The following is a 23,417-nucleotide window of genomic DNA, read 5'->3' as shown; positions in this document are numbered from 1 at the left end:
CTGTCATTACATTATATAGCCTACCACAAGACTGCCATACACACGCAGTAATTTCAGCGTTCTCTGATGTAGGCTACTGCAGCGTCAGAAACGTATTAACAAAATTAATAAATGCTTACAAATGACAGTCCTGTGATATATAATGCTATTTTGTTGCAATGTAGCTTTTTAAAATAAGAAGAAAGTCCGTGGCTGCAGGAGATGCCGCCAAGTTATTAAAAAAATTTGTGATAAATGCTTACAAATGATAGTCGTCTGGTATATAATGTTATTTTGATAACATTTACTTTTTAAAATAAAAAAATAAAAATTACATAGAATTATGTTGGCCAGCGGCAGGTGATGCCGAATAAAGTCCCTAGCTGCCGATGCCGCGGCTGTTGGAGATGCCGCTGTAGGGAGAGCTGCCGAAGAAGTCCCTGGCTGCTGGAGATGCCACCGGAAGTGCCACTGCGAGATGCAGATGCCGCATTTTGCGCCAGCCCCTGCTGTTCAACGTTGCGTCACGGATGACGGATCTGTCTCTTCTGAGAAGTTCTCTCCTGGCCCTGTGGACATTGATTTGGACTTCCTCTCCTTTTTGTGTTCCTGTTGTTTTTTCCTGTGCTCAGTGAGAGCTAAATAAACTTTTCTGTTACCTGCAACTGAATCAGTATTTTTTCCCTGACAGTAACTGTATACAGCAAAAGTAAATTGGTGGTTTATTCTAAACACAACGGAACAGCGAGCTTAAATAGTGAATACACAGCAACAGTTTAATTTTTTATTTCATTATATATTGAATTATTATATTTAATTAGAAATTTTTGCATATATTACCAAAATTATTATTTTATTATTAGTAGGCCTAAATGGCGGCCCCCCTGTAATATCGTGGCGACCCATTGTGGGGCTGAAAAAACCACTGGTCTACCACTTACAGTGCATGATGGAAATGAAACACCCATTATCTGAATTTCAGCACTTGTATACACAGTGATACAAACAGTAACAATGGCATTGATTTTACCATATCAATTCGAGTCAGAGTCCTCATCCTTATGCCTGCAAAGTGGCAGGTTGTCTGCTGCTGGCAGACATAGAGCTGCTGCAAATTTACAGTGTGAATAATTATTGTTATGCAAGTTCATTTTCTGATCATATTTTTTTTCCAAGCACATTTTACCAATTCTAAGCCACAAATCTTAAATAACTACTATTAATTTTGTATTTAATCATTTATAAGTGATATATAATTGTTCATGAAGGCTGGAAGTGAAAAACGCCTTATATTCAGGTGTGCATAATTATTAAACAGGTTTTTTTTTTACAAGCAAAATGAGCCAAAAAAGAGAGATTTAACTCAGACTGAAAAGTAAAAAATTATTGAATGCCCATGAGAAGGATGCAATACTAATGCAATACTAGAAATTGCAAAGTTTAGGCATGACCACTGGACAGCGAAATGCTCTTTGGGTCATTTATAGGCCTAATTTTTTATAGGCCTTATAGACAGATAGGTTAAGTGTGACTCTTGAAGGACTAGCACCACATCCTCTTATACCACTGTTTGAAGAATTTATCTTCCAGAATCTGGCAGTAAGTTTTGGAAGTTCACTTTTAGTCCATCTCTGCAGGATGTGGTGCTGGTCCTTCAAGAGTCACTCTTAACCTATCTGTCTATAACACTTCTTACAACACTCCAGCTTGTGATTCTTATTAAGTGGGGGTCATTTTTTAGGATTCTTTACCTAACCTAAGTTTTTGAGATCCTGACACCTTTCACTTCTGGAGACTCCAGGTAGGATGCAGTTCTGGTAAATGGTGGCGCTGGAGACTAAAGGGTTCCTGATGGTTTCACACTTAATTCTTCACCTTAATTCTTAATTCTTTTGCAGTTAACATGTCTTTTCTTCTCCATCTGTTTTTGTCTGACCCTGCTGACCCAATGAGAATTTCGTTAACTTTGCAATTTCTAGTATTGCATTAGTATTGTATCCTTCTCATGGGCATTTAATAATTTTTGACTTTTCAGTCTCAGTTAAATCTCTTTTTTGAAAAATGTATTTAAAAAAAGGGAGTTAATTTTGTCCATCAGGAACTGATTGAATCATTATGGTTTGCAATTGCTGTGATCTCATGTGAGTGACATCCTCTTGTCCCACCCTCGAGCTGATGAACAAGTCATCAGAGAAGAGAAGAGATGTCGCTGCAAGAGGGAGAAGTGAAATTTAAAAAATAATGATGTGCACTGATAAATCATTTATAATCAATACTGCAATATTCCATACAAAAACAAGAATTGTCCATTTTAATTTTAGTTCATGAATGAATCAATGTTGTTGAACAAATCGGTTAAGTGAATGATAGTAAGTGTATGTAGTAATGTGTAACTACATCACCTTAAAATAAAGTGTTACCAAATTTTGTATAAGATGTTATGTTTATATTTTCCGTTTTCATTTTAATTTCAGTTAAAGTTTTGGTTGTTTTTGTCAATTTTATATGGTTTTTGTTTTTTAAAAAATGTCTATATATAGTTTTTATTTTTATCCAAAAAATGGTTTAATAGTAAACTCAATAACTCAGGCAAGGGAAAAACACAGCTTTACATAACAGAGATCAGACAACAACTGAAAGCCTTAAATAAACACAAATGAGACTAATTGAACAAACACAGCTGGTAATGAATGAATCATAATTAAGGTGACCATGACAACTAAGGAGTGGCGGGAAAGTCCAAAACAAACAAACATGTAACATAGCATACTTTTAAAAAGAGTACAGACATAATATACTTTTAAAGAATACACTTAAGGATATAAAATAAAATATATTAACTTTAAATAATATTGAATAACACACTACAGTTATAATTATAATTATAATCAAGTACTTTAGATGTGCTTAGTCAACACATCAAAATAAGTGTACTTCTCTGAAGCACAACAAAAGATCATTAAAACATAATGATTTAAAATGTACTTTAAGGTAAAACTTTCCATTTCACATTATTACAAAGAGTTTACTTAAAGCTGCAGTCCGGAAGTTTTGCCTCTTTGTGGCCATCTCTGTTTGAAACCTGCAATTGCAGTTATATGCAGAATTATTATCGTTAAGTATGACCAAAATAAGAATTTTAACCGGAAAATGTCATCTGAACAAGAAAGTAACATGTCTGCCACTTTTGTTCTGACCAACTGAGGAAAAACGCATTTGGCCTACAATAAATCGTTCTGCCAATGGTGATTAAATGTAACGATCGCTTAGCTCAGATCATGCCAAATCGTGCAAATTATTATTACGGTTATACTTTGTTCTCAAACTGTTAATGTTAACAACATCAGCATTGCGTGACTATGTGTATTTAGCGTGTATTAGCGTTATCTGTAGATTTCAATTTCTGTAGCCACTCCACAGTCTGATGTCTTTTGCTTTTGACTACGGGTGAATCTCTAGTTGTCACTGACTGAAGACTGTCATTTGGATCTTTCTGGATTACAATCCGCCATCAAAATGATAAGTTTAATTATTTCAGCTGCTGTGAGAAAAGGATATAAATAATCCGCTACAAGCAGCAGAAGGACTCCTTCCTTTCTGTTTACAGATGTGGTGTATTGACGCAAAGACGAACAGTTGCATGCTAGAATTTCCCCCGGAAACCCACCAGTACCGCTCTTATTATAAAACATTATTACAAACTTACCGTTGTGAATCGAGCTAAGGTAAGGAGATAGTTTTGAACACTGGCTGGTAATGTACATGGTCAAAAATTGATTTTGGATCATTTTTAACCAAAAAAGTTACGGACTGCAGCTTTAAGCGTAAGAAACACATTCATGGAAACAGGGGCGCAGGAGACATTTTCAAAGTGGGGGGGACCAAACTGTAAGCAAAAGCACAGATAGTAAGATCAGATTTCCAGATATCGGACCACACTGCTGAAAGTGATATATATTATAGTACATGTTGTCTGTGCTATAATAAACAAACAAAATAAGAGGCGTTTTGTGATTTTGATCAGTTTTATTTTTTTCAGGACAAGACTATTACAATCTAGAACAGAATTATTTGTATAATTCCTTATATGTGCCTCATTTTTGTCACCTGTGTTGAACATCACCCAGCTGCCTCCTGGAAATGTGATGCCAGCTGTGCCAGCTGCTGCTGCTGCTCACTAATCTTCATCAGCAACTGAAACAAAAAAAACTAGTGTTTATACACACAGTTTTTGCACTGCAATAATACTGTAATAATATCCATTTCACATATATCAAAATGTAGATTTATTGAAATGACAATTTTATTCAAGTCTGAATACTCGCAGACTGGTGTACAAGCAGCCTTGCCATATCCTAAATGTAGTTTTGACTTTTTTGTCAAATAATAGTTTATCAGTTGCTGTGCTTTCACATTTCAAAATAAAAATTTTATCAAAATTGAGTATAAGCATTGTAAATGTAGTAATACAGTATATATACATACCAAACGCAGAGTCCTCTCCTCTCGCGTCCTCTCCACTGCGCCGCTGGCCGAGGCAATCATCGCTTTAGTTTCGATTTCAAAGATATCTTTTATCAATGCCATCAATGATTTTCCCTTTCTAGATATAATTATCGAAATCAAAACAGTCCATAAACTATAAATCCACACGAAATCTTCAGTCAAAGCAGCTCATGCACGTCAACCGGAACTAATCTAAGAGATCAGCCTCCTGACCTTGAAGTGTCAAATTTCCCGGTTTCTGAATGGACGGATGGCTTGATTGTCATATGTTCCCGCAAACGCTGAGTTCCGGGCATGATTAATATACCATCGACATGTCCTCGGAAAACGTTAGCACGCTTTGATCGATGGTTTGGAGATCGAGTATTTCTAGGTTCGAGAGAGCATTTCCTGTTCTGCACATCCGCGACAAAACAGTTGATTATTTACGAACGAAAGCTCACAAAAATGTGAAATGGTCTCATTTAAAAGAAAATATCCTAAGCTAAAAGATGATATAGAGTTTGTAGCTGTTTGTGGCTGACTGAAGCAGCCCTTATCAAAAGTGCGGGGGTCGATTTCTGTCTTTTCAAAACTGCGGGGGTCCTGACCCTCCTGTCCCCCGTGCCATCGGCGCGCCTGCATGGAAGTGTACCCTAAGTGACCTTTTATTTCATTATTGTATACTTTTAAGATTTGATGTACACTACAAGTGCAAATTTGATACAATTGAGCACACTTCTTTTTCATAAGGGTTACCTCTCTCTTTCAGAAGTAATGATGATTGTGATACGTTCGTCTGTCAGTGTGACAAGGCTGCAGCGGAGTGTTTCGCTCAATCCCCCATAACACCTCCAATAATCATCTGCCCTCAAGTGTTTGCAGTTCAGCATCCAGAGAGATCAGCAGCTTTATCACCACTCTTGTTGCATTTATGGTCACTCTCAAAATCCTTTATAGCAACAAAATACCCTGCAATCAGTGAAACGTGCATGCACTGAACAATTATTTTTATTTGGCGAAAAATAAACCTTTTCCAGGCCATCTCATGAAATTCTCATCCTTTTTCGAGATAACTGAATTTGTGTACCAGCTGTGCAAATTGCAAACACATGCTCGTGTTCCCAAAGAACAACACACACACACACGTCTGGTTCACTATCCTTGTAGGGACTCTCCATAGACGTAATGGTTTTTTTACTGTACAAACTGTATATTCTATCCCCCTACACTAACCCTACCCCTAAACCTACCCATCATAGAAAACTGTCTGCATTTTTACATTTTCAAAAAAACATTACTTGGTATGTTTATTAATCCATTTCCCCCATGGGGACTGCTGGCTGGTCCCCACAATGTAATATAAACCTGTACACACACACACACATGTACACAAGTGCATACATAAACACACTCAACTTGTAGAAAGCTGTAAATATTTCAACAAACTGTATGTTTGTGCCTCTTTGTGCGTGTGTGTGTGCACTGTATATTAACATATCTCACATGATCACAATATTCACAAAGTTGGCTTATTAATGAGCCCCACCCATCAAGGTTATATAAATAAGTTCTATAAATAATCGTCAACGAACACCTGTTCATCTGGTCTTCACCATGAACACCTTTCTGTCTCTCGTGGTCCTGAGTGTGAGTCTGCCCACCTGTGAGTATACTTAAAATTGGATTTACTATTCATCTACTGTACAGGAGCTTATTGTTTTAATAATTTCTCTTATAGGCAAATATTTAATATAGATATACGAGATGATTAAATATAGGTATTTAAAATAATTTGAAAAATAGCATTTATTAATTAGTCAGTCTAAAATAATAGCACTAAAGACCTCTTACCTTCATTTATTAGATAAAATATATTTTATGAGAATGCTGTAATAAAACTTAAAGGGCTAGTCCACCCCAAAATGAAAATTCTGTCATTATTTCGGTCCAAAAACTGTATGCTTTTCTTTCAAAGTATATGATAAATGTCTTTTTTGTTCGTTTTGTTGCTGTTGTTTTGTCCATACAATGAAAGTCAATGGGCGTAAACACAATCTTTCCAACATGACTTGAATGCACCATTTCTTCTGTGGAACATAAAAAGTAGTTGAATTTTTTTAAGGAAAATCCTGGCCTTTATTTTCCATTTAATGACACTGAACACTGAAGGATGCAAAAGAACCATTAACATAAACCATAAAACATGGTGCATGGTTCATATGACTTATGTGCTATTCCACATCTTCTGAAGCCATATGATAGCTTGGTGTGAAAAGACTGAAATTTAAAAGCATTTTTGCCTTTTGTTAGACAGTTTACTTTAGTATATATATATATAAAACAGTTAATGATTAAGCAATACAGTCTGTTATTTACATACTATTTTGATGCTAATCAGTTTGAAGCACTAATAAACTATCACTGTTTAACAGTGCTGGCTCTAGACTACCGTGCGGTGTGGCAGTTCAGGTCCATGATCATCTGTACCGTCCCTGGTAGCTGGCCTGCACTGGATTACGCAGACTACGGATGCTACTGCGGCCTAGGAGGCTCAGGCACCCCGGTGGATGCACTGGACAGGTCAGATTACAGAGACACTGGAATCAATCATTTGAATCAGTTTTGTCTGTCACACTTCGGCCTGCTCAGACTAAAAAGTTTTGTGCACACTTTATAACTATAAATTCAGAAAACTGCACGTTGCACAAATTAAAAACTGCATGAAACGGAAGTTGCAATAGTATTCTCTGCCCTATTGTGACGTATATAAGAGGGAAATGGCTTTTCGAACAAGAAATATTGTAGGACAGGACTTGATTTTGTCCATCAGGAAATGATTGGATCATTGTGGTTTGCTATGGCTGTGATGTCATGCGAGTGACAGGTTGTCCCGCCCTCGCGCCAGTAAACACGTCATCAGAGAAGAGATGTCGCTGCAAAAGGAAGGGGAAGTTATTTTGATTAAAGATTAAAGGCACATGAATTTGAAAATAAATAATAATGATGTGCACAGACGAATATAATAAATACTGCAATATTCCATAAAAAGCAAGAATTGTTCATTTTGAATAAATTATGACTTTATTTTTGTAGGCAGTAAAAATCAGTGCTTTGCTATTTTGGTTGAGAACATTTGATGGCAGGAATGTATTACAGCAGTGTTTCCCAACCTTTTCCAACTGGCCTGAAAACAGATGTGGAGGCTGCTTTGATTCCAGTTCACACGTGAGTAACACTAGGTTTGAGTGTCATGATTGTCTGGAGCTGCTGTGCTGTTGGCGACAGACATGTTCACAAGTCCCTGCGGTCAAGTCCAAGTCCAAGTCTCAAGTCTTTGAGGACCAAGTCAAGTCTCAAGTCTTTGAGGTCCAATTCAAGTCTCAAGTCTTTGAGGTCCAATTCAAGTCATGTCTCAAGTCTTTAGGGGTCCAAGTGAAGTCTCAAGTCAAGTCTTTGTTCTATTTTTATCAATATATTTTTTTCAGCTAGTTATTGTAATTAACAGTGTATTTAAATATCAAAACAGATTACTTTTACTTTAAAATTGTCTAATAAAGCACACAAAATACTACTTAAATCATTTCTATTACTTTTTAACTTTATACAAAATTATACCATTTAGAACCACCGCAAGGAAAAAAGTGCTGTGTATTTTGAGCTATATGAGTTGCCGTAGTTTGCTGTAGATCTCAAGCAATGCTGGAAAATGTAGTCTTCCATTGAGCGCCGGCGGTAACAAAACCTATGTATAGACAAGCGTTACAGTAAACAAAACAACGAACAACATTTCCATCTGTGTGTCTCGTTTGTGATAAGGCGATATAATAACGCACTGCGAATTAACAAACCGATTTGTGGAAACGAGTCGGACGACAGGGTCATAAAATGCGCATAGAAGTGCTTGTTCAATCCAAATACAATTTAACATGGTAAATCTGGATATTATATGCATTATCAAATACTTGGGCAAAAAAAAAAAAAAATGAAAAGGACATGTACTTCTTGAAAATGGACCACAAGCAAGCCTCTGCAGCTGTGCAACACCGCAGCTTCCCTTCAGATTAATTGATTGCTTTTCAAATGAAATGACAAAGTTTATCGCAAGCTTGGCTATTTTGTTATTATTTGTTGCTAATTTAACAAGTTTTCTAATGGGTGATGAATTCGCGTGCCTTCAAGATGCGTCATGCGCTCGATGGCTTGGTGTGTTTAGAGCTGATTTGTGATATTCGCTGCTGCAGCACATATTTGGGAATGAATGGATAGTAAAATGTGGTGTTTCGTGCCATCATGTGGGGTAGTAAACAGAGAACGTAATTGGGAATGTCACGCCAAAAGACTTTTCACTTTTCACAAGTCTCTGTCTTCAAGTCCAAGTCAAGTCTCGGGTTAGTAGTTCATGAGTCCAAGTCAAGTCTCGAGTTAGTAGTTCACAAGTCCAAGTCAAGTCGCAAGTCGTTTATTTTTGCGACTTAAGTGCGACTCGAGTCCAAGTCGCAGACTCGAGTTTCCATCTCCGATTGGCGACTAACAACAAACACTTGTTTGTATTTACTCTTGTGTACTGTACATTCATTTTTTGTGCTTCGTTGTCGTTCGTTCATCATCTGTGCTTTATTTTTCATGAAGCATTATTTTGTTGCGCGTCAGCTGTGATAAACAGACATCCACTCTCGTATTGCGTGTGTAACAGTGGCCAGCTAATGAAAGTTGAGCAGGTAAACCACTGCGCACTGACGACCGCTAGAGAATGCGGTGTTTAACGTCATTGTTAGTGCACTCGCCTCGCCTGCCAGCAGCGAATGGGCCGGGGTTCGAGACCAATTTGGAGCAGGGTGGTTAGGATTGGAGGGTACGTTTTGGAGGCGGAGCAATGAAGAGAGGGGTGGGTTTGTTTGGGTTTATTTCAAATATCACAGCGTTTTTGAAAAACTACTTACCCCACCTTTAAACACCTCTGATTGGCCATTACTTTCAAGAAATCAACAGATATGTCTTTGATTGGCTACATTTCTCAACACTGCAAAAGCATGTTGTAAATAGAAACATTCGCAGGCCACTCCCCCCTCCCCCCTCCCTGCTGAATGCGAGCATGCATTGCGTGAAATCATTACAAATGCATGACATGCACACGGCTTGACGTGAAGCTTAATCTGGTAAAATAATGTGTACAGCTAAAAAAAAAAAAAGAAGAAAAAAGTAAAGCTAAAATAAGCTAAATAACGTAAAGCTTCATTTAAGCAACACAAAGTGGTAGCTGCTTGTTCTCCATTCCCACACGTGAAGACTAACGCTAGTAGTCACAACTGTATTTTCGTCGTTTAGTTTTATTTTTAGTCTTTTTGATGTCAGGTACTGCTGAAGATTTATCCTTACTTGTTGACATCTGCATTTGTCCTTTTCAGCAACCCTAACCATTTATCCATGTTTAAATCTGTTGTAGCCTACAGTAACTGTGCAGCAAAGGTATGGTAGATAAATTGGTGGTTTATTCTTAACACAACAGAACAACGAACTTAAATAGCGAATACACAGCAACAGTTTTTTTTATTTTTTTATTTCATAACATATTATTATATTTAATTAGACATTAAGGAGCTTTCCAAAAAAAATTCTGATTGGTATACCTTATCAGCTTGGCTCATGAATATTAACTAGGTGATGTATTGTTTGCCTATAAAGTGGCTGGCTACATTTTTTTTTTTCTATTTCCAAGCAGCCAAGGAACACAAAACTCTTAAAATATAACTATTAATCAAAAAAATGAGGGTGACAAACTTTATAAACATGCCCACTGCGTTCTCTATTCCTCTCTAGGTGCTGTCAGGTGCATGATCAGTGTTATTCAGACTCACGGCAGCATGATGACTGCCGGGGTATCTTTGACAACCCCTACACTGAAATCTATTCATTCTCATGTGACAAACCGGCAAAGAAAGTCACCTGCAATGGTAAGTCCCCAGATAACAAAAATATGCTCTAAGAACATTTTGCCAATGTTCCCATTAGGTTATGAACATTTTATTTCTGAATGTTCTCAGTCCAATTTTTTAAATGTTGTAAAGTTTTAAGTGTGTCTATTAACGTTACTGGAAGAATGTTTGTTCATAACTCTGAGCCAGAATGTTAAGGAAGTTCTGAGAACGTTTCCTGTTTGCTGTAGGAAAGACTGTACTAAATTATTCTATCTGAAAGCTCTGTTTGTAATTGAGACCTGAACTGCATCTGGATTGTGGCACATAGTTGGACTGCTGTTTTTTTTGTCTCTTGCAGCTGACAAGAATCGCCCCTGTGAGATGTTCATCTGTGAATGTGACAGAAAAGCAGCTGAATGCTTTGCAAAAGCGGGTTACAACCCAGAGTACAAGTACTATCCTAGTCAAAACTGCAAATGACCTGACACTTGATAAAGTTAAGACTGTCCATAACGTCTCATTAAACTTAGCAATGGTATATCATGTAACAGTTTATTTTGTGTTCATGCTAATTGATATTTGATTCATAGCAGAGAGATTATTTAATGCTATTTACATTCGTGCAATTAAAAATATTTACTTTATTTCTCTTAATATTTTAGTCTGTTTTCCAGTAAAAATACGTTAGATATGAAGTGTAATATAATAAAAATTGTTTTTTAGAGGATATATGTTCATAAGAATTAAGTTTAATTTTCTTTCCATTGGCAGTTATTCTGGTTTTATGAGGTTTATGCTTAAAACAACTAAAAACAATTTGCCAATAGGGGAAGAAACAAACCGTATTATAAATTATCTGAAAACAAGTCTTATGCAATTGCTTCTCAAGTAAATTTACTTTCTTTAAAAACTCAAAAATATTATTTAAGAACATTACTTTTGCAAGTTAAGTACATTTGCATGCCATTATTATTTTCATAATAAAACCTTATAAATTAAACACTCAAAAATAAAAAATAAAATAGCATGGATACTAGTTGACTGTCACATTCATTTTTGAAATAATAATGTTACATTATGTAGCATACACTGAAAATTTCATTAGTCTTTCTAATAAAAACATCTAAACATCCCTAAATTCACTTGAGAAGCAAAATTTTAGACAATGTTTATTAATCTTACCCCATTGGTAAATAGTTTTAAGCACAAATCTAACACAATGTTTTGCTTAAATTAAGAAAATAAAAACTATTTGAAGAAAACTTCAATTCAACTTCAAATTCAAGATGTATCTTCTCATAAGTCTATTATCTACAATCTTGCACCTCAAATAAGAATGTTTAGATATTTTTACTGGAAAAAGAGACAAAAATGCTGCTTAAGAAACAGATTTTTGCAGTGTTTGAGCTTAGTTGTTATTTGTCAGTGGTTCTTGGGTTTGCCCTCACAGATGTAAGGGTAAGAGAGCGTACAGTCTGCATCATTCCACAGCCTCCGTCTTTCCTCAGTTAGCCGAGCATGGAGCTGCCCACAGTCCTCGCCATTCAGACGGACGGCCCAGTCATCTGGTTGACCTATATCCCAGTAGCTGAAACAGACATCAAGAGTTAGATTAAAGTGCCCCTATAATGCTATTTTAAAAGTTCCTAATTTTGGTCGAGCACAAACATTAGTAAATTGCATTGCATGATTCATTTAAATACTTTCCTCCCATTAATTTCAAGTCTGAAAGGGAAACTCCTATATATGCATATGCAAAACAATTCCTTTTCAGCACTAAAGTAAATCCCCACAGTAGTTTTTTAATGCCAAAAGAGGGTTTGCGCTGGCACAAGCTGTTAGCAAATCTGGCCCAAAAACCTTTTCCCCCCCATTGACTTCCTCTTATTCTTTTATATTCATTCTTACTGTTCAGTAGCACTAAAGTCTGTTCCATCAACCCAGGACCATTGTCCCTCTTCTTTCTCAACAAGCCCCATCCAGTAGCTGTTAGATGTCTTCACAATTGCAGATAGGAAGTCCTGTTTTAAAAAGAGAGCAAACTTACATATAACCTCACAATAAGACTCCCACAAATAATTATGATGCTGTGTGTGTTCTTGTCTTACAAGCTCATCCAAGTCATTGACAACCACTAAGTGTGATCCTTTCTGGATACAGTTGTTCTCAGCACTTTGCCAGCTCTTCTTTGCTGAAGACTGAAAGTAGCATGAATCTTTATAAAACACCCAGTCTTCCTGGCAGGGACCTGTACAGTTAAAAATGCATATAATCAAAATAAATCAAAATTTAAATCAGACAGGTTTCACAGCCAAGCCCAATATAAATATTTTGCTAATGAGTAAAGAGCAGGAATAAAGAGCATTTTGCAAATGAGTAAAAGTCCAAAAGTCTGAGTCCACGTTGAAAATCTGGGATTTATAATCTAATTTAACCCTGGAAATAACAGAGTTTTAGTTTGATAAATTAAAAAAAAAATCATCTGAATTATGTTTCCGCTCTGTTTGTAGGTCAATAAAAGTAGTACATTTGTAACATGTGATTCTTTCTATAGACAGTCAGATATTCTTCCATTGAAGCTTAAGCTCAAGATGAGAAACCTAATACTGAGGCATTTTGAAATGTATGTACATTTTTCAATTCAACTTTTTACTCAAACTGTTATGCTGATGATATATTTTGTATTATTATTATTATTATTATTATTATTATTATTCAATAACATAAACGCAAAGCTTAGATGCAAAGAATTCTCACAAGTGGTCTCTGACTTTTGGACCCCACTGTATGTCATGAGCAGCCTCACCTCGCTCCGGCATCACAAGCTCCGAGAAATGAGCATTTTCTGGGTGAAAAAGATGAATAAATGAATGATAAAAAAAAAAAAAAAAAAATATCGCAACAAATTAATATTACAGGCATTTTAAGCATAAACCCATATAAAAATTTAATTTTACAAAGACATAAAAATTGTTCTTTATTTACCAAATTGCAGAGTTTTGGGGGCCTCTTTAATTGAGGCAACAATAGACTCCACAGAAAGTCTAACATCAGCGACGTCTTGGCTGACCTGAGAGACTTTTAAAAATCATAATGAAAATCAAACTCTTTGGAATGGAACTCTTTGCAGTGGAATGCAACAGGTTTTGCTAAATTTGACATCAACAAATTAGTGGATGGAAGAAAAATGCTCACAACATACTTTTAATTCCTACAGCCAGTGTCAGTATAAACACATAGAGGATGAGGACGCCATATATTATGTACATCTTTCTGTTCTGTCTACCTGTAGGAAAGAATTAATGTTATAACATCAGAATATGGAACAAACACAGACTGAAACTACATTCTGAATTCCCAGCCAGCTAACAAAAATATGTTCTAAGAATGTTTTGCTGACGTTGCTGAAAATATGAAAACGTTATTTCTGAATGTTCTCAGAACGTTCAAAACATCCACTTTTTAAAATGTTTTTAAAAAAAAATTTCTTGGTTATGTGATGTGAACGTTAGAGAAAACTAAGGGAATGTTCAATTTTATCATTTTGCAAACATTATGGGAATGTTACGTTTGAATGTTCTCTGAACCATACGAAGCAAATAGTAAATTGTAATATTTAAAAAACATTAGACTTACGTCCAATTAATATGATTCAGAAGAACGTTCTATGAACGATGTATAAATAATGTTTTTGTGCTAACATTATAGACCACGTAGCTTTAAATGTACATTTTATTAATGTTACTGTATGAAATAACTTTGAGAGAACCTTGCCAGATCCAGTGTTGGGGAAAGTTACTTTTAAAAGTAATGCATTACAATATTGCGTTACTCCCTAAAAAAGTAGCTAATTGCGTTACTTAGTTACTTTTTATGAAAAGTAATGTATTATATTACTTTTGCATTACTTTTTCTCACCTGGGCTGGGCTTGCTTGTTTGTTTTTTTAATAACAACAAAAAAGTTATATTTTTGGCAAATGTTCAGGCCGTTTCACACCAAAAGTGAAATGAATAAGCCTCAGGCTGAAGGAAATGCATATTTACGCCAGTACAGTAGAGGGCGCAGCTCAAACAAACCTTTCAGCTGTGCTGCCATTCTGGATTAAAGAAGAATAGGATACGAAGAAAGGAAGTTCAACACTCTTCTAAATCTAATCGAAAGTCATTTTTGCTTATTAGTATGGTTGCATTAGATCATTGAAGGTCAGCAGCAAAGACATTGGTTAATAAAGTGAGATTAAATACATAAAGTATATTTGTTTAATTTAATATAGTTAATTATTACAGGTTTGTGTACAATTCTGAGATTGCATTTCACTTTTTATTCATTTTGAGGAATACTGAATGTTTTCGTGCAAGTGAGAGGAGTAAATGCTCACATTTAGTCTAGAACTACAATAACCATCATGTTTACACAGCGCACACAACACCTCTGCACTTTATTTCTCTCAACATGGGGACAGGAGAGCTGTCAATCAATAAATGTGAAAAAGTAACTTAGATATTTTGTTGTAAACTGAAAAAGTACTTCATTACTAGTTACTTAAAAAAGTAATCTGATTACATAACTCAAGTTACTTGTAATGCGTTACCCCCAACACTGGCCAGAACCTTAGCCAAAGCTCTGAGAACTTTCCTTGTTATCTGGGTTGTCATGGAGTGTCAATATTCATTTAGTAAATAAGGATTTACCATGGTATTTCACCCTCTTTTCTGGTTACTAGAAATGTAAGTCTTTCTTAGTAAGATGGCAAGATAGATTTATTCTTAATATTTTCTACAAAGCACAATTTGCAAACATTCCTTTCATAAACTGAAAGAAAAAAAAACACCTTTCTCACCTGATTCATGTATAAATTTCTGGCCAGTGTGATTAATTTCTGCCTCAGATGTGGTAAACCGGTCATACGATATAGATTCCATGTCTGAAGAATAAAGCAGGATTCACATCAAATAATTAAAACTGAACTGAAATGTATTTCCCTTAATTAATGACTTTTGTCCCAACATATAAATATTGGTCTAAATAAAGCCTGTCTGAATGTACTAAGTGAAAGGTCATGCAACGAAATAGTTGAATATTAACCTCTAGACTGACAAATTCTATTTGAACTTCATCCATCACAAACATGGAGAAGAGCAAATGTCTGTCCACATACTAGTTCAAAAACACAGCAGAATGGAGGGACTTCTGTCTATCAGAGATTTATTATCTGACATACGTTACAGTTAAAATACACAAAACCAAACCGAAGACATCAAACATATTCTTAAAAGACCATGAAAACTGTAAAACATACTAATTGCCAACAAATAAAGATTTTACCATGAAGTTTCATACACTGAAGACAATATGATTTTATGTGAAAAATACAAATTAAAAAAAAAATAACTGTCAAATGCAGTGAATCTTACTGTTTAAAGTGAAGTCTTTCTGTCGAATCTCCCTCCTCTGCTGCAGTCAGTGTCCTGATGGCTGTTTTTCTGTCATTCTGTCCTTACGCAACGACTCCTAAACCATTTCCGATAGCGGAATTGACAGTCCTAACATCCTGTTGGACTTTTCATAACATTTGCATCCTCACATGTGTGAAATATGACAAAATATTGAGTTAAGAAATTACTGATTAACTCAATTTTAAATAAATCCTGTTCTTTTGAACTTTCTATTCATCAAAGATTCCTGAAAAAATTGTAGCATGGTTTCCACAAAAAGGTTTAAGCAACACAACTGTTTTTAACATTGATAAAAGATCATGTGACACTGAAGACTGAAGTAAAGACTGCTTCATATCTAGAAAATTTTAGGGGTTCCCATATAACCATTTTATGGATTTAATTTTAATTAATTATGTTTTTTTATTTTATTTTGAATAACATCTTACAAATTAGATGTATAAACATACTTTATCCTACAAAAAAATTTAATTAAACTTGAAAGTATTATGCAAATTATCCTTACATAGAAACTTTTTTGAATAAAGGGTTCTTTAAAATTGATCGCCTTGCACGTGCTTCCGCTTTCCGTATTCTTCAAAAAGCTTATGCTGTATGTCCTACGCCTGTCCTACGTCTACGTGCAAGGCGATCATTTGTGTTTATAAAGCATATACAGTTATATTTTTTTAGAAAATGATGATCGTTTCGCTTGATAAGACCCTTATTCTTCGTCTGGTATCGTTTAAAGCCCTTTGAAGCTGCACTGAAACTGTAAAACCGTTTGGAGAGACCATTGAAGTCCACTATAAGGAGAATAATCCTGGATGTTTTCATCAAAAACCTTAATTTCTTTTTGACCAAAGAAAGAAAGACATGAACATCTTGGATAACATGGGGGTGAGTAAATTATCAGGAAAATTTTATTTGAAAGTGAACTAATCCTTTAAATTACACCAGAGCGCGTACACACCTCACGCACTGGATGCCGTGCGTGTGTCAAGGCAGTTGGACATAGTGGTGTATTTGAGGTAAAAAATTATATAAATACTATTCGGTTTCTCGCACAAACCGATCGTTTCGTGTCTTAGAACATCAATGTGTCGTCACGAGCCGCAGGGTTTAATTTGGATTTGTCTGTGCATGTTTTTTTGACTCTTATATGGTGTTCCCATTGCCATGCATTATACGACTGACAGACCGCAACGGTTGGAGTTAAAAATCATAATTTGTGTTCTTCTGAAGAAACAAAGTCACCTACATCTTGGATGCCCTGGGGGTAAGCAGATAAACATCACATTTTCATTTTTGGGTGAACTATCCCTTTAATCCTGTCTTTGTCAGATACTTTATAGTATACACTTTAAAAATATATTTAAATATAACAATTTTAAATAGCAAAAATGAGTTGAACAAAGTCTAATTATACTGAAAATATTACCTAATTGGATGTGTTCATATAACAGCACTTTACACGTGCCTTGTGAATAGCAAAAGTACATTGAATTTGCACCAGTCAGACAAGTACAGTTTACAAAAAAAGAAGGTGTGTGTCCATAGCAGGATTTTAGGAGAACAGGCTAATGCAGCTGGCATAAGGGCAAAGTTTCCTACCACATGCCTTTCTCTAGTTTGTGTTCACAAATGTGATAGTGTTCACTGTGACAGTCAGCATCATGCAACAGCTTGCGATGCACTGAGTCAGTTCCTTTTAAATGGGCGCAGGACTCCATACCACCATTAGAAGGTTGATTTTCATCCCAGAAACTGAAAAGAACACAAACCAGAATGAATTCAAAAGATGATGTATTGATCTTGTTGTACATACTGCGTGGCTGCTGTTTCCTAATGATTTTTAAAAGCAATCACAGATGACATAAAACACACGTTTCAAATGCATGGAAGTCAATGCTCGCTTACCATGGAGCTGAATGATAATCGTCTCCATTAACCCAGGACCATTTGCCCATTTTGTCTCTCTTGAGGCCTATCCAGTAGTCAGTCTGCTTCTGGACAAATCTTGAAATGAACTCCTAAAATAAAGAGTCACCAATGTGCCTTAATTATACACCTATGATTTATTACTATATACTGTATAATGCTTTCAGAAATACACTACCATTCAAAAGTTGGTCGATTTGATTAAAAAAATACAGTAAACACAGTAATATTGTAAAATACACTGCTCAAAAAAATTAAAGGAACACTTTTTAATCAGAGAATAGCATCAAGTCAGTTAAACTCCTGGGATATTGATCTGGTCAGTTAAGTAGCAGAGGGGGTTGTTAATCAGTTTCAGCTGCTTTGGTGTTAATGAAATTAACAACAGGTGCACTAGATGGACAACGAGACGACCCCCAAAACAGGAATGATTTTACATGTGGAGGCCACTGATATTTTTTTTCCCTACTCATCTTTTCTGACTGTTTTTTACTAGTTTTGCATTTGGCTAGTGTCAGTGTCACTACTGGTAGCATGAGGCGATACCTGGACCCTACAGTGGTTGCACAGGCAGTCCAACTCCTCCAGGATGGCACACCAATACGTGCCATTTCCAGAAGGTTTGCTGTGTCTCCCAGCACAGTCTCAAGAGCACGGAGGAGATTCCAGGAGACAGGCAGTTACTCTAGGAGAGCTGGACAGGGCCGTAGGAGGTCCTTAACCCATCAGCAGGACTGGTATCTGCTCCTTTGTGCAAGGAGGAACAGGATGAGCACTGCCAGAGCCCTACAAAATGACCTCCAGCAGGCCACTGGTGTGACTGTCTCTGACCAAACAATCAGAAACAGACTTCATGAGGGTGGCCCGAGGGCCCGACGTCCTCTAGTGGGCCCTGTGCTCACTGCCCGGCACCGTGGAGATTGATTGGCATTTTCCATTGCACACCAAAATTGGCAGGTCCGCCACTGGAGCCCTGTGCTTTTAACAGATGAGAGCAGGTTCACCCTGAGCACATGGGACAGACGTGAAAGGGTCTGGAGAAGTCGTGGAGAATGTTATGCTGCCTGTAACATCGTTTGACCGGTTTGGTGGTGGGTCAGTGATGGTCTGGGGAGGCATACCCATGGAGGGATGCACAGATCTCTACAGGCTAGACAATGGTACCCTGACTGCCATTAGGTATTGGGATGTAATCCTTAGATCCATTGTCAGACCCTGTGCTGGTGCAGTGGGTCCTGGGTTCCTCCTGGTGCATGACAATGCCCGGCCTCATGTGGCGAGAGTATGCAGGCAGTTCCTGGAGGATGAAGGAATTGATACTATTGAATGGCCCCCACGCTCGCCTGACCTAAATCCAATAGAACACCTCTGGGACATTATGTTTCGTTCCATCCGACGCCGCCAGGTTGCACCTCAGACTGTCCAGGAGCTCAGTGATGCCCTGGTCCAGATCTGGGAGGAAATACCCCAGTAAACCATCCGTCGTCTCATTAGGAGCATGCCCTGACATTGTCAGGCATGCATACAAGCACATGGGGGCCATACAAACTACTGAGTACCATTTTGAGTTGCTGCAATGAAATTTGCAGCCTGCTGCATCATTTTTTCACTTTGATTTTCGGGGTGTCTTTGAATTGCAGTCCTCTGTAGGTTGAAAATTTTCCTTTCCATCAAACGATGTGGCATCCTTTCATTCCTAACACATTACCCAGTCCATATCAGTATAGATATCCAGCATGATATTATTCCCCATTGAGATCTGATGTGTTTTCAAAGTGTTCCTTTAATTTTTTTGAGCAGTGTATTATTACAATTTAAATTAACTGTTTTCTATTTTAATATATTTTAAAGTAATTTATTCCTGTGATGGTGAAGCAGTGTCACATGATCCTTCAGAAATCATTCTAATATGCTGATTTCTGCTCACAAAACATTTCTTATTATTATCAGTGTTGAAAACAGTTGTGCAGAAATTCTTTGTAACATTATAAACATATTTACTGTCATGTTTGATCAATAAAAGTCTTTAAACAAATCATACTGACCCCAAACTTTAAAAAAAAAAACAAAAAAAAAAACATATATATATATATATATATTATATATATATATATATATATATATACACACACACACACACACATAGACTGAAGAAACACCAATATATGTCCTTACCAGCTCCTCCTCGCTGTTCACAACCATCAAGTGCGCCCCATGGTTGTGGCAAAAAGACTGTGATAATTCCCACGTCCCATAAACATTCACTAACATATAACAGGTGTTCTTATATGAAACCCAACCATCCGAGCAGCGCCCTGTATTTAAGAGAACAAAACACATGACTACAGACAACACTTGAATACCAATGTGTTTATAATTATAAAATTCATTAGAGCTGTGAATTTATTGACCTCCATTCATGTTATATTTGTATTGCTATTGTATTCATTGTCTTTAAATGCAACATTTCTTACCTCTATCACCTTTGATCTGAAATGGGATAGGCGTAATATCATCAGAAAGAAGACCTCTGGTCTGATCCTCTTGTGAATTCTTCTTGACTTAAATTAAAAACAGTTACAGTTACTGTTATTTATTGTTAACACATAAAAACTTGCTCCGAGACAATTGACATTATTATAAGTCTGACTTACAGTTGACACCCGTTACGATTCCTATTACCAAGAATGAAAGGAGGAGGAGAACGGTGAACATGACACAAGCCACTTTGCCTGAATGGGGACATAACAGTAAACAGACTTTAAATGCCAAAAGTAAACAGTTTAGAACGGACTTTAAATTTGGCATATCTTAAGCAAGCACTATATATCAAATGAGCTGACATAAAGCCTGCAAAACAGTTCCAGATACCACCATATTTTACTTTAACTTGTAATTTAGTCACCTCCCTTTTTGAGCATAGATCTGAACTTAAATGGCTGTAATTCATGAGTGCTTCAGAATGCAGACCTAAGGTTGGTCTCTTTTTAAAGGAATAGTTCACCCAAAAATGAAAATGATCCCATAATTTAGTCACCCTCAAGCCATCTTAGGTGTTTAAGACTTTCTTCTTTCAGCCGAACACAATCAGAGTTATATTGAATAATATCCTGGCTCTTCCCATCTTTGTAATGGCACTGAGTAGTATCAAGAGTTTTTGAAGCTCCAAAAAGCACATCCATCAATCATAAAAGTAATCCATATGACTCCAGTGGGTTCCACTAAAGCGAAGTGGAAAAATATCCATATTTAAAACTTTATAAACTATAATCACTGGCTTTGAGTTCCGGCGGAAGGGTGACCTCTAACCCGACGCATGACGTATTAGCTTCTCTTCTCTTATATCAAAATACTCAAACATTTTTCTTTAAAACTTCTCGTTTTAGAATTCTTATTCGTGACCGGCATTTTGTTTTGCTCTATCCTTTGTCCTAATCTTACGCTATGCCTAAATCATATGTCAGTGTCAGGGATTATAGCTTATAAAGTTTTAAATATTGATATTTTTCTTAAAAAAACCGATTGCTTAACTTCAGAAGGCATTTATTAACCCACTGGAGTCGTGTGGATATCTTTATGATGGATGGATGCACTTTTTGGAGCTTCAAATTCAAATGCACTATGCAATGCCATTATAAAGCTGGGAAGAGCAAGGATATTTTTTAATATAACTCCGATTGTGTTCGTCTGAAAGAAGAAAGTCATATACATCTAGAATGGCTTGAGGGTGAGTAAATTATGGGATAATTTTCATTTTTGGGTGAACTATTCCTTTAAAGAAGGACACTCAGTAGATTATTGCAGAAGTAAAAGCAATTCACTTAAAAAGTTGTGAGAAAGTTATAAAAGTTTACTATAAAGCAAATGTACTGAGCTAAACATTTTTATTTTGTAAAAAATATATATTTTACAAAATAATTGGACTCTAAAATTGCCATGTCTAACTAATTTGTGTTCCAAATTTGAACTTGATATCGAGCCTGCGAAAAAAGAACTATTTCAACAGTAACGCAATGCACAATTTTAAAACCCTTTCCACAGGATGAATTTTGAGTGTTTAAGCTTTCAAATGTTTTCAAATGGTTACTAAAATATGTGTTGGGGAAAAAAGGCAATAGAAAAATTGTGCCTAGTGTCCCTCTACTGGGACAGTTAATATGTTATGCAATTTATAAATGCCTGACACATGGGCACAGATGACCTGTTTTTTTTTTTTGTTTTTTTTCAGTTCATAGATAACCCCTACCTGGTGGCCTTAAAACCCTTACCCAGTGTATGAGCAGCCAACGCCCATAGCCACTGTCTCTGCTATAATAAGCTACAATGATACTACTTGCCTTGATGGTAGAAGGGATCCACCCTGTCAGGATTTCCCTCCACATCATCTGAGAGTTTGTTGGCCTGCATTTCTTGAGGTCAGCCTATAGCCTGAATGTAAGGACAAAAGTATAAATCAAGTGATTATCTAATAATGAAAGATTCCACTTCACAACGTTCTCTGAAATACTAGAAGTTCAATTACATCGCGATAAATCGGTGCAACATTAAATTCAGTACAAAAGATGCAATTGTTATAAGCAAGAACAAACACATAAACAATGAGAAAACACTCTGAAGAGCAGTTGTTGAATATTCAATGCGTAAATAATCTTTAAGAAAAGTCAACTTACTGATCAACTTGTTTCCTTGCAACACATACAGTTTTCCATGGCACAACATGGAAAGTGAAGATTCTGTGGAATGGCAGGATGACGCCAGAGGGGCTGGTCCTCTCCACCCAGCCAAACCAAAGCTCTGGGATTTCTGCCAAGAACATCGCAGTTGCCAGAAATGCGTGACAAATAGCTATAAAATATAAATATCGTAGTGGCAAGTCAGAAAAACAACTGTGCACGAGCTAGTCACATGCCCGTTGGCTTTTTAAAGGTAAACTTGTCTACAACTAAAATAAAAGCGGTAGAATGACATAAAGTGTTTCCAGTGGTAATCTTTTATGTTATTATTGCATGTAATTAACCATAATACTTAAATTACCACTGAATAGTTACAGTTGATTCGTGTGTAACAGGACGCGTGCTAATTGTCTGACTCGTGACAATAGTGATTCAAATGCATAATTTCATTCACAGATCCAAAGCCTAAAAACCCAAAAACTTCAGCACTGTTCTTTTGCTGCCTTTTTAAGTCATTATAATTTACGTAAGGGAATGCAGAATCTTCTTTATGAGTAAATCATAATTTGAACAGAGCGGTATCTATCTATCTATCTATCTATCTATCTATCCTCTTCACTTTTGTTTCACATGCCTAATAAGCTTTCGACTGCGGGCTTCCCATTTTACTTAAGTCTAAGTTTTCAGTCAGAAAGAGACTCGAAGCAAGCGATACTTGTTCGTGAATGAACCAATTTAGCATCTTGTTGGTGTGTACATTTCCTAAGTTCGTCTTGTGAGTCGACTTGTGTTCCCAACAAGTTAGTAGGCCTACACAAAATGGCTAAAAAATTATAAATGTGTGAGAGTGACTGATTAACACAATTCACATAACATGACAGTAACACAATTACTATGACATAAAATCGTTATTAAAATGTATAATTCACTCTATTATTGCTGTTTTGTGTAACGATTAGGTAGAGTCAATGATTTACACACTCA

General features: G+C 36.3%; 3 protein-coding genes and 1 long non-coding RNA gene across 4 annotated transcripts; 1 reads left to right on the top strand and 3 right to left on the bottom strand.

Moving 5' to 3' along the window:
- Window positions 1-1,991: 1,991 nt before the first annotated feature.
- LOC127517532 (uncharacterized) lies at window positions 1,992-4,662 on the bottom strand. Its single transcript, XR_007931261.1, has 3 exons — window positions 4,465-4,662; window positions 4,087-4,173; window positions 1,992-2,188 (listed from the first exon to the last, which is right to left on the bottom strand). It is a non-coding gene; the product is annotated as an uncharacterized LOC127517532 (long non-coding RNA).
- A 1,375-nt stretch (window positions 4,663-6,037) lies between these two features.
- On the top strand, window positions 6,038-10,920 carry LOC127517531 (phospholipase A2, minor isoenzyme-like). The gene is made up of 4 exons (XM_051903305.1): window positions 6,038-6,130; window positions 6,900-7,047; window positions 10,285-10,418; window positions 10,741-10,920. The coding sequence occupies exons 1-4, from the start codon at window positions 6,082-6,084 to the stop codon at window positions 10,860-10,862; spliced, it is 453 nt and encodes a 150-aa protein (XP_051759265.1). The 5' UTR covers window positions 6,038-6,081; the 3' UTR covers window positions 10,863-10,920.
- Window positions 10,921-16,562, bottom strand: asgrl1 (asialoglycoprotein receptor-like 1). Its single transcript, XM_051903299.1, has 8 exons — window positions 15,799-16,562; window positions 15,225-15,308; window positions 13,585-13,668; window positions 13,368-13,460; window positions 13,189-13,227; window positions 12,491-12,630; window positions 12,291-12,403; window positions 10,921-11,970 (listed from the first exon to the last, which is right to left on the bottom strand). The coding sequence occupies exons 2-8, from the start codon at window positions 15,304-15,306 to the stop codon at window positions 11,805-11,807; spliced, it is 717 nt and encodes a 238-aa protein (XP_051759259.1). The 5' UTR covers window positions 15,307-15,308; window positions 15,799-16,562; the 3' UTR covers window positions 10,921-11,804.
- Window positions 16,563-16,711: 149 nt separating this feature from the next.
- Window positions 16,712-22,585, bottom strand: si:ch211-170d8.8 (early activation antigen CD69). Its single transcript, XM_051903300.1, has 7 exons — window positions 22,431-22,585; window positions 22,098-22,188; window positions 20,415-20,492; window positions 20,235-20,321; window positions 19,936-20,075; window positions 17,740-17,852; window positions 16,712-17,586 (listed from the first exon to the last, which is right to left on the bottom strand). Exons 2-7 carry the CDS (start codon window positions 22,165-22,167, stop codon window positions 17,430-17,432), a joined length of 645 nt encoding a protein of 214 aa, XP_051759260.1. The 5' UTR covers window positions 22,168-22,188; window positions 22,431-22,585; the 3' UTR covers window positions 16,712-17,429.
- Window positions 22,586-23,417: the final 832 nt, after the last annotated feature.

The sequence above is a fragment of the Ctenopharyngodon idella genome, chromosome 8, assembly GCF_019924925.1.
Source record: "Ctenopharyngodon idella isolate HZGC_01 chromosome 8, HZGC01, whole genome shotgun sequence".
Classification (NCBI taxonomy): Eukaryota; Metazoa; Chordata; class Actinopteri; order Cypriniformes; family Xenocyprididae; genus Ctenopharyngodon; species Ctenopharyngodon idella.
The sequence above is the reverse complement of the archived record's forward strand: the minus strand, read 5'-3'. Positions and strand labels throughout refer to the sequence as shown.

Bases quoted from the DNA above. Each gene is read 5' to 3' on its own strand.
- si:ch211-170d8.8 (XM_051903300.1), bottom strand. From the start codon at position 22,167: ATGCAGGCCAACAAACTCTCAGATGATGTGGAGGGAAATCCTGACAGG. The intron at 20,076-20,234 runs GTAAGAAATGTT...TCTTAAATACAG, and splicing joins TCAGATCAAAGGTGATAGAG to GGCGCTGCTCGGATGGTTGG. The intron at 17,853-19,935 runs GTAAGGACATAT...TCTTTATTTTAG, and splicing joins TGAACAGCGAGGAGGAGCTG to GAGTTCATTTCAAGATTTGT.
- asgrl1 (XM_051903299.1), bottom strand. From the start codon at position 15,306: ATGGAATCTATATCGTATGACCGGTTTACCACATCTGAGGCAGAAATT. The intron at 13,228-13,367 runs GTAAATAAAGAA...TTTTTCACCCAG, and splicing joins CCCCAAAACTCTGCAATTTG to AAAATGCTCATTTCTCGGAG. The intron at 12,631-13,188 runs GTGAGGCTGCTC...TTAACTGTACAG, and splicing joins GCTTGTGATGCCGGAGCGAG to GTCCCTGCCAGGAAGACTGG.
- LOC127517531 (XM_051903305.1), top strand. From the start codon at position 6,082: ATGAACACCTTTCTGTCTCTCGTGGTCCTGAGTGTGAGTCTGCCCACC. The intron at 6,131-6,899 runs GTGAGTATACTT...ACTGTTTAACAG, and splicing joins GAGTGTGAGTCTGCCCACCT to TGCTGGCTCTAGACTACCGT. The intron at 10,419-10,740 runs GTAAGTCCCCAG...TGTCTCTTGCAG, and splicing joins AAAGAAAGTCACCTGCAATG to CTGACAAGAATCGCCCCTGT.